This window comes from Sander lucioperca, chromosome 12 (genome assembly GCF_008315115.2).
Source record: "Sander lucioperca isolate FBNREF2018 chromosome 12, SLUC_FBN_1.2, whole genome shotgun sequence".
NCBI classification, from domain to species: domain Eukaryota; kingdom Metazoa; phylum Chordata; class Actinopteri; order Perciformes; family Percidae; genus Sander; species Sander lucioperca.
Genome location: NC_050184.1, coordinates 20,782,923 through 20,793,878, shown reverse-complemented (window position 1 = coordinate 20,793,878; position 10,956 = coordinate 20,782,923). Strand labels below are relative to the sequence as shown.

At 39.5% G+C, this 10,956-nt stretch overlaps 1 protein-coding gene across 1 annotated transcript in view; it reads right to left on the bottom strand.

Moving 5' to 3' along the window:
* Window positions 1-216: 216 nt before the first annotated feature.
* oprl1 (opiate receptor-like 1) overlaps window positions 217-10,956 on the bottom strand; it is a 135,889-nt gene continuing 125,149 nt past the window's right edge. The window contains exon 6 of the mRNA XM_031312064.2: window positions 217-2,623. Within this exon, the coding sequence (XP_031167924.1) occupies window positions 2,079-2,623 (545 nt within the window). The 3' untranslated portion in view covers window positions 217-2,078. The remainder of the gene's footprint in view (window positions 2,624-10,956) is intronic.

The following is a 10,956-nucleotide window of genomic DNA, read 5'->3' as shown; positions in this document are numbered from 1 at the left end:
GATAAAGTACACTTTATGGAAGCTAAAACATGATCTTTAAACATATTGTGGTTTCTGTTTTTATTCAAATGAAATGCAAATAATCAAAACTTGAATTCAATAAGAGCGAGAATCAGTAAGACGAATAATAACAGATCAAATCTAAATGAGTGTCAGCCACTCATCGTCATTACTCATCATCATTACTAGCAAACATTCATGTATTTTCTTTTTTTTCCACTAACTGTGGCACTGTTGGCTCAACTGGCCAACCGTGTGACTCTGCTTTCAGATTTGGTATGTGTATTTCCTTAGATTAATTTTGAAAGTTATTGTTGAAAATCTCCACAAGATATATCCGGTTCAATGGTACAATCACAGATGTGTTGTAAATACCATCTGGTAAGAAGGCTGTAAAAGAATTCTGATTGTTTTTCAATCTGTATTGCAATTAAGATAAAATAATGAATTCATTATCACTAATCACTTTGTCATTGTCATGTTTTCTAAGTGCTTGAAACATATACTGTGACAGCTTTTACGAATGCATTATTTTTGCCCATAATGTTATGTCAAGATTATGTTTATTGAAAACCTTTCAAGTCCTAGCTGCAAATTTGATATGGGTACATCTACCTTTGGATACAGGCTAATTGAGATTTCATGTGTGGACCCCCCACATACAGGCACTGTATTTCATCTTGTGTCCTAAAACACAGCAAGAAGAAGATGGGTTAATACCCAGGCTGGGCTTGTCCCAAACACGGATTCTTTTGTTGAGTTTTTGCTGTTCTCTCAGGTCTTACCAGCTTCCCCCCACCCCAAACTCCAAATTTACAACGCCTCAGTTGGTCATAGAAAGTTTTCAAAAATGACAAAACTCTAAGAAGCTTGTTGGACAGAGTTTCTCAGGCTTATTTTGCTTCAGAACACATGACAAATGTTGCTCCTAAATAACATTCATGTGACCCGTTCTGGGTCCATAGACACAGTTTAAGGAATACTGTTCAGGAGTAGCGTGTTGCACATTGTTCTTTTTCTCTATGCCAGCTATTGTTTGCAGGTATTACATCCAACTTCCTGTCTACAGGATGAAATATCACATTATACTTTATGTACCCATTTAAGTCCTTATAAGGGCCCAGCAGCATATTACATTTAGGTCGACCCATTTTAAGAGAAACCATCACAATAAAGACCTCATACTGGGATCACTCTGGGACACACTCATGACATAAAGTTCTTTAGTCTGAAACACCAACTGATAAAGATACAATAAACCGTAGTGAACGTGTTCATTCTCTATTTCACACTTGCAGAAAGCTTTACTCTTCCTTGGCAGGTTTTCAGTCCGTAGTCCTTACCGTCAGACAGCCACAATCCGTGCTTCCAATGTTGTTTATATTCTTTCTACAAGCACCAAAGTAGTACATGGTGATTTTGGTATCTGCACTACTTGTATTATTCCTACTGTGTATATGCTCTCTCTAAATGTTTATTCCCAACCCCTGCCTTCTCATACCCAAGTAGAGTCAGACATATTTCTAGAGATGCAGCAATTGGGTATCAGCTTCACTTGGCAGATGCCGTTTTTGTTAGTCTGTTGTTTTTAGAGCTGCAATAACTTTCAAATAATGCTGTCACCTCACGACATATAGATAGTTGAATCATTGAGCAAGTCTTACATTCCAAAACAACTTACCGTCTCAGCGGAATTCGGGCCATAGTCATTCTAAAATCCAGGCTCCATAATGGTTTGAGCTACTCCCATATCTGGCACCATCCCCTACCAAGCTGTCCACCACCCTTTCCACCCAATCTTTCAACCTATCCCATTTCCCTTTTACCCATGAACTGTAAGCAACCTATAGGTCCTATGTTTGTCATACCCATCCATATTCTTAAATTCTTTTCCTTTCAACTCCATCCTCCTCATCTCCCTCCCCCCCACCCCAGGCCAGTCTTCTAGTTGGGGGGCGGGGGGGCTCGTGCCGCTAGAGAGCTGTAATCTGAGTCAATTCTGTGTTGGAGTTCCCTGTCCCCTGGTTCTCTCTCCTCTGTTGGGGGTCTACCCCTACCAAGGGGAGCTCCACGCCTAGTCATGCTGGATTAGGAGTCCCTCCTCCATGCCCCCCACCATCAGCCTTGTAGCTGTAAGCTGCTGCCACCTCCCTAGCGATGCTCCTCATCCTGCCCGACTGCTGGGTGTCGAGGTGGAATGGCGACGGGTTGCAAAACTCGCGGAAGCAGCGTTTGAAATTCTCATCCAGGAAGGCGTAGAGCACGGGATTCAAGCTGCTGTTGACATAGCCCAGCGCGATGCAGAAGTGCATCAGGACCACCGTGAAAAAGCTGCTCATGTTGAAGCCAAGTGACTGAGCCAAGACCATGATCTGGATGGGGGTCCAACAGACGACAAATGCTGCCACCACCACCAGGACCATCCTGGTGATGCGCCGCAGGTTGCGGTCTTTTTCCTTCGAGCCAGAGAGGATGCGAACGTTGCGCAGGCGCTTGACCATCAGGCTGTAGCAGATGCTGATGATCGCCACGGGGATGAGGAAGGAGAAGAGGAAGACGCCGGTGCCGAAGACAGGGTCCCAGTTATCCTTTGGCTCAGGTAAAACCACAATGCACTCAACGCCTAGATGCATTGGAGGAGAGGAAGAAAAGAAGAGAGATAAAAGAAAAGTTACATATGTGCAGAGTTCAATTTGTTGGGGGGGGTGGATGCTTGGGATTTCCCCCTTTCTGGTCTATATATCCCTGCCTCTACTGAGTTATTTTTATCCCACACTGAAACATGAACACATAGTGCCATAGAATGATCAAATCTGAGCGGCAGTTGTTTAGCCGCCAATAGGTGACTGCAAGCCAGCTACTTGCACCGCAAAGTGTGCCATGGTAGTTGAGCTTAGACAGAAAAAGTGAGCTTCATGCGGCGATTACAGTTAAGTTTAGGCACCAAAATGACTAGTTAAGTTAAGAAAACGATCACGGTTAAAACACTCCCGAGGAACGAACGAGCATTGCCTGGGTGAAAAATTTAGTTTTCACTACAAAATTAACTCTGCTCTCCGGCTTGAAAGCGCTGTGTTTTATGTTGACACCACATTGTGCTATTTCATTTTGAGATTATTGTGTATTGAACATTGAAGTGTTTTGGCATGGCTGGCCGAGTGGCATTATTTACATGGTATTAAATGAGGGATTTATGTTGTGTTATATATATATATATATATATATATATATATATATATATATATATAAATATAGTCCCCATCTGATTTTTTCACAAATCGCACCCTGCATGTGTGGCAAGAAAAAACTGCAATAGCAGACTGAAGAAGAAGGGTACAACGTAGCGACAGAGTAGGTCCTGGATGTCTGTATCCTAAGTTGGGATAAAGACAGGAAGCAAAGACAAACTGCTAGTCTTGCTCTCTTAAAAGTGAAAACAAAATATGATCAATCTTATGATCAGTTACACATTGGAGCTTTTATTGAGCAGCAACCGTCAACAAAGACACTGGTGACTCCTGGATGGATTGGTGACTAGCTTACTAGCTATCATGACAGCTTTCAAGATGTTGGAAGGTCTAGTTTTTCACTTCTGACAAAGCCATTCCCCCTGCTTCCAGTCTTTGTGCTAAGTTAGGCTTAACACATCTGGAAGCACAATGAGGAAATTGATATAAGTCCTCTAATGTGACTGTAGATATTATCAACGTTAAACCTTTATTTACACAATATGCAATTAAACTGGGATAAAACCAACTTTGTATATTACAGGGAACAATGTGGGCTACCGGTATATCTGAATAATAATTGTTGATTACAAATGCAAATTACTAATGTAGATTAGACAGTGATACTAATAATAGAAGACAGGCACACATAATTAAGGAAAGAAAAAACATATTTGCATTGATTGGATATGATGATAGAGGTACAAAGGAGACAAAGTGGGGCAGGAAAAATTAACTATGATGGGAGAGTAAGTTTTCCCAGTGTTAAATCAGTTCAATCCTAATACAGTCTGCAGCTAAAGGAGGATGAAGACAGGGTGGGAGGAAGAACACCGGAAGATGAATGTGTCTGCACCTATATAGAGATAAGAAGAGGCAGGTCAAAGAAAAGAAAGAATGATGATAGTAGAGTTTTGGAAGAAACGAGTGTGCTGGTCAGATTTTGCATTTAAAAGGCGAAAGTAAATGTTCTTTAATATATTTCAACAAAGTAGTACACGGTAACAGCAAAACATACACTGTTAGAAAAGTCTGTAGAAATACGGGATAATATACTGTGTTGATATGAAGGAATTTTTGTAATGATTTTTCACAGGTGTTTTTCCATTTTTTTTATTGTTTTGATAAACAGAAATGTCAAGTTAAAGGTAAAGGTACAGAGGATATACTTTTTGAATTAACAGAAATGTCCGCAAACTTAACAGAAAAGGTACTGGTAAATTTCTGCCAGGACATTATCCATTTTTTCTACTGATTTTTTTCTTACAGTTCTAACATTCATGTTATTATCATAATAACATTTGAAAACAAGACATGTAAAAGCTTTAGTGCATAACTTTTTGATATTATTGAACGTCCGTTACATTCAAGCCATTGCCAAATGAGTTGCTACAAAGCTAATTAAGACTATCAGCTCCACAAAACTATCTCTGTATTTCTCAGTATGGCTATGTTCAGAAGATTGTGGCGTCTAGTGACTTTCCCGTGCAGAAACTTGAGTGAAGATAATTACCTCTTCTGAAGAGACCATCATATATTTTTAATCCTCCGTGTCCTCCTTGGCTACTAGCAACTGTGTGTGTGGGGGGGTCTATACTGTATGTCTAATACATTAGGCCGGCAATACCTCATCCGAGGGAAGGTCCACGCCCCTTTCTTGGTGGAAAACAATACAGCGTTCCCCATAAACGTGACAATCAGGTTCAGGCAAGGTCAGAAAATAAATATTAGACGTGTATAAAACAAACATTTGTTTAACAAGAAATAAATCCATACACATTTTATATATATATATATATATATATATATATATACAGTATATATATTAGTCAAAATTATGATCCAAACACAAATCAAACTGCATAGACTTCTATGGGATCTTCTGTTTTCTATCCCCCAAAAGGGGTCCTTGACGTTAAACGAAGAACCCTATGTGCCGGCCTAACGTATGTATTTTATCTCCTAGCCCTCCTTCCCTTCCCCTAAGTGGCTTTGTTGCTTGTCAGGCTGCCATTGTAAATAAGAACTTGTTCTCAATGACTTGCCTGAAAATAATCATGGGGAAAACATTTCCAACAGTGAAAACAATCCATCCATTTCGTGCCTTGAGATAATCTAGTCTGGACTAAATTGGTGGACAGATGGAAGGACGGACAAACAGACAATGCCATCTCAGACAATGCTGCTAGCAAGGCTTTAAACTACAACATAAAACACAAAATTCTCACTTGCAGTACGGTGAAATCTGATGAATTTATGGATTTGAAATACAAGTCATCTTGCAACATTATTTTATGTCTTTAAAAATCTTACATTGAATTTATTGTGGGAAAAAAACATTGTTCCATTTTGTTTTAATTCAAATGTAAGGATTATACTCTGGTAAAAATGTAAAAATTGTGTTTTGAGAAAAAGCATGATCAAAATTTGAACTTAAGTGGTGGAAAGTATGAACTTGTTTACAGCAGCAGTTTAATACTTTATTGCTATGTCAGCCTCATGAAGACAGCATGGCGCTCTGAGCCCGGCGGAGCACAAAGAGGGACGGGAAGAAGGAACATATCTCCCATACCTACTTTTTTTTGACAATCCATTTGTCAAAGAAACAACAAATGGTCCACACAAAGATTGATCACATTGTAGACGTGATCTGGCTCTGGGATTTCTGCCATTAGATAAATTTAATATTTTCATCATAACTCTGAAGTGCATGCGGAGATTAAAGGTTGGATATTATTAAAGCCTGAAGCTGTTTGCAAGGCCAAGAAATCACTTTGGATTTAAAAGTTAAGTAATAGCAATCAGGCTTTAAAGTGTTTGCAGGATGTTGGAGAACACTCTGTGTGCCTTCTAGTTACTCTATATAGTAGATTATAGTAATTATCCTGCACTAACAAGTGTGGTTTTAATGAATAAGTGGAATTTTTTAATCCTCAAGAGCACGACCTCAAATTATTATTGTCCCAGTTTTTGAAAAAAAGGGACTCCACTTGAACATAAAAGCTTTAGAAACGTTGAATCCTACTCTACAACCTTTCACACATAGAACAGTGACAGTTGAAGTATAAAGCAATATATATTTATATTTTTATCTTTTTTGTCTACTTTTTTCTCCGCCAGTCACAAGTAACATCTCATACTTATGATGTAGTGGTTCTGGCTATAAATGAAACATAAATGGAGTGTCTTGTTTTTGAATTAAATCCTTAAACTGTGTTTGCACCGGGAAGATAAGGCAGGACGCACGCGCACACGCACACGCACACGCACACACACACACACAGCAGAATAGACTGCATAAATAGTTGAGATAAAGCCAGATCAAACAAATAGGAATAGGAACTGCTGAAAGAAAAAGTTGGTCTATTATTCCATTTGGTGGATGCTTTTATCTGTTGCATCTCACAGGGCCACGAATGTGCATGAATTATAGTATGTGTGGGTCTCCGTAGTAAAAATGGAAGCCGTAGCCCCGGTTCCATTACTGCCACGCTCCAGCCATTGATCACAAACACAATAAACGTCTATTTGAAAAGGACAGGGAAAGTAATAACCTGCTTGATGGGGCTGTGAAGTTTATGTGTTTTATATACATGGTTGTAAATGGCTCTCTGGTAGAAATGCAACACCAGACAAATATAATAATGGTATGTAAAGAAATAATCCCAGAGGGTCAAAGGGCAAATGGAAAAGCATCCATGGTTGCCATGTCCCAATTGAGGGGCAGCATCTGTTGAGAACTGTGTGTGTCACAGCGTGTCAAAATGCCGCTCAATTTTTCATCCATCCGACAGTTTGTTTTCTGGTGTGTTCATGGGACAAGTGAGGCCGCCAAGTTTCGTTTTTTCAAAAATTTAAATGTCTGATAATATATATTCATATGAATCATGTTAATAGCAAAGATGAATTGGCCTATCTGTGGAAAAAATATTTACACATTGAAGATAAGCTTACCATTGGTAAAATTCAAGATTCTAAATTCTTTATTAATCCCACAATGGGGAAATTCACACTGTTGCAGCAGCAAGTGATAGGGGGAAAAGTACAAGACATAGATAACCAAATACAACCCTCCTGTTGTCTTCAGGTCAAATTTGACCCGTTTTCAAGTTTTTATATCAGAAATCTGGGTTTCTTTCAACCTAATTGCCCAAAAATAACACAGATGGATCCATCCTACGCTCTTCACTGACTTTCATTGACTTTTTGGGGTTTAATTCAATTTTATAGCATTATCCTGACTCAACTTTGACAGTCTGCGATTATCCATAAACATCCTTGATCTGATCATAAAGCCATAGTGTGTAGTGTCTGTCGCCCCCATGAAGAATTCTAAGTAATGATACAAAACTGTTGGCGCGTCCACATGATACAAGCCTTCCGTAGAGATTCCCTACTCTGTATCTCTTTCAGCTAAGGGGCCTAAAAAACATTCCAGACACCTGCGCTAACATGACTGCAGATCATCTTCTCATTTTCATCTTGCCCTCTCATCCGTCTTTATCTCGAGGAAACTGCTTCCTCTCTGTCTATTTCCCTCCATTCTTCAGACAGTGCTGACATTTCCAATAGCAAAAACCTTGTGGACAGTTTGGTTTAATATCCATAATTTCTCATTCTGCTTCAGAGACAGGCTGACAGCTCGTCAGTACACTAATATAAACCACAGCTTCCCACCTAAATAACTATAGATCCAGCCTCCAAACAGCTACATCATGATTATAAAACAGTTTATGAGGAACTTATAAATCTCTGTGGACATTTGGGGCTCGGGTTTAAGTGAAGACATTTACTTCCACCAATCCAGGTTTACTTCTCTCAGGACAACAGCTATCCTGATCCTTGGATTAGGATAGCACCTAAATCATGGTGGCAACTGTCGCCGTGGTCCTGCTCTACGCCCTGCTGTGCCCTATTACACCCAGCTACGACTTGCTACGTCCTGCCACGCCCTGCTATGCCCTGCAGCGAGTCAGACACCGCCTACCAAGAGCCTGGGTCTGTCCGAGGTTTCTTCCTAAAGGGAGATTTTCCTTGCCACTGTCGCATTTACGCACTTATGCATGCTCTTGGGGGAATCACTGGAATTGTTGGGTCTTTGTAAATTATAGAGTGTGGTCTAGACCTACTCTAACTGTAAAGTGTCCTGAGATACTTTTGTTATGATTTGATACTATAAATAAAATTGAATTGAATTGAACAGGCTTTCTACTGGGAGAGATGTTTTTCCAATGAAAGAAATGACCAAAATACCAAATTTAATCAAAATCCCTTTTTATACTTTACCCATACTGCCCACTGCATTCATGCAAACATATTATCACACATGAAAACACACACAAACATGCAATATCATAAAAATATGTTTATAGGTTTACACCGAATAAATGTGCTTTTAGTTTGACAAGAGATATTGAATACCTCAGCTCTCATCTCTCTGCGGAGCTGACAGGCGGAGATCTCAGAGACAGGATTTATTGCCGTGCCATTAAAGGTTCTCTGAAGCGCTGGACGCTGCATGCGATAAAGGTCAAGCAGCAATCACTCGATAGCTGTTAGCAGCAGTCACTCAACGGAGGTTTTGAAATATCTCACCTTTTTGAAATGTCAATGCATGACTTTTACTTTTACTTGTGTTTCTACACAAACCAGTGTTGCCATTTTTTTAAAGCACACAATGAGATGGTATTCACAATCAGTCCAGATTAACCTTCATAGATACAAGGCTTAATGTCAAGCAAATTGTGTTATAATGTTCTGTTGCTACAACAAATATTGTTCAACTCATAGTTCCTCTTAGGTTAGATTATCTGCACCATGTTTCAGTGTATTTATCGTTAGGTCTTTTTTTTTGTTCTATGAATTTCTAAGATTTTCTATCCACTTTCTCTGAAATAAAAAACTCCAAATCTGGGACTGGAGAAAAACTGTTGTGGTTTGCATATTTCTGTTGCTGTTTCCTGTTTTGTATATGTATTGTTGTGATTGGGTATTTTTCTGTTCTCCTGTTTTCACTGTGTATTATTCTGAATAGTGTATATTTCTGTTTCCTGTTTTATTTTGATAGTCTGTTTTCTGTCTTGTCTTGTCTTGTCTAGTTTTGCTTCCTGTGTTTTCCCATCTTGTCTGATTGTCCTGCCCCGCCCTGATGTGTTTCACCTGCTGTATCACCTGTCCCTTATTTGCTCGTTACCTCGTGTATTTATGTGTTCCCGTTGTCTCGTGTCAGATCATTTTGTGTGTGTTTTGTGTTGGTTCCTGTCGTGTTTCCCCATGTCAGCTCTAGTCAGTTCTGTGCTTCCTGTATTTTCCTGTTTTTGTGCTTCTTTTGTTTTTTAGATTCCCTTTTACTTCATTCTGTAATTGTTTTTTGCCTACTGAAGCCCTCAGGACTCCCTTGGTTTATTTTTGTGTTTTGATAAAATAAATCCTCAGCTCACACTTTCTCCTGCCTGCCTACTCTCTGCGTTTGGGTCCTATTATTCCCTGCCACGTAACAATAACATGCTCTGGTTTATTGGCATTTCTTTAAACCAATCACAATCGTCTCGTGCCGGACATGATGACAATGTCTCTGCAAAATAGCATCCGAAAGAAACTTGTTTTGGTGGAACGTGCTCGTTCAAAAGTTGTTTTAGTCGTACAACAGAAAACTCAGATTGGACAGATAGTCTAGGTAGCTGTCTGGATTTACCCTGCAGAGATCTGAGGAGCAGTTAACCATAGTCCTTATAAATCCACCGGAGTTTAAAATGCCAACACGAAGAAAGCAGAAGGTAACGGACATCTGGCCGAAAATGATGCATATCTGGCGGAATTTCCATCGGTAACGAAACAATCCCGGAAATGAAACGTTGTCCATATAGACTACTGCTAACTGTACTCTGGAGGGCGACACACCGGTTCTAAATCTGTGACACTTGATGTCTCCAGTTGCCTCTTAGTACTTGTGCCCCAGCCAACTAGTAGTAGTCACGAGTGCAGCGAAAGAAAGGACGGGATCCCTCACTGGCTTGACGCTGCCATGAACTAAACCCAGTTGTATAGATGGTAATCCTTGATTTGCAAAAACTCTCGAGAGACTCGCTGACCAACAATTTATCCTAAACTTAACCATTCGAGTTCAATGCCTAAACTAATTTACCTAAACCATTTTGGGAGATTTTTTGAAAATCTTGAGTTACATGTACACAACTACCAAAACCTTCTTTGGAACGGTAGGCCACAGCGATCAACTCTTTTGATTAACATTCAGTGTCAATCAACAGGCCATGAGCCACTGCTGCTTTTAAAATAGACAATTCTTAAAAAAGGTGCATATTAATTCCTAGGATACTTGGCTGTGCCAGAATACTGTTTAGAGTGCATTGAATTTGTTAGCAACATATCTTAAACTACTGTTTGGTTGCTGTTTCGACTAAATGCTAGTATGCTACTATGGTGGGACTGAGAACTCTCAGTTGGAGAATAATAATAACCAAACGGGTCTCAAAGGACATACTGCACATTTAAAATCTGACCGGCAACATGACTTTAACGGCTAACTGTAGGTCTGCTCCATTTCCAGATCATATTGGAGGACTGTAGAACAAGATGTATAGCTAAACCCAAAACTTAACTTAAAACTTCAATACAGGAAGAAGTCTCCTGGGGAATGTTTTTTTGTCTTTCCACTTTGAATTTTGACCCTTATCTTTTACCATATCTAATGTTTCTTTTGTCTTTTTCA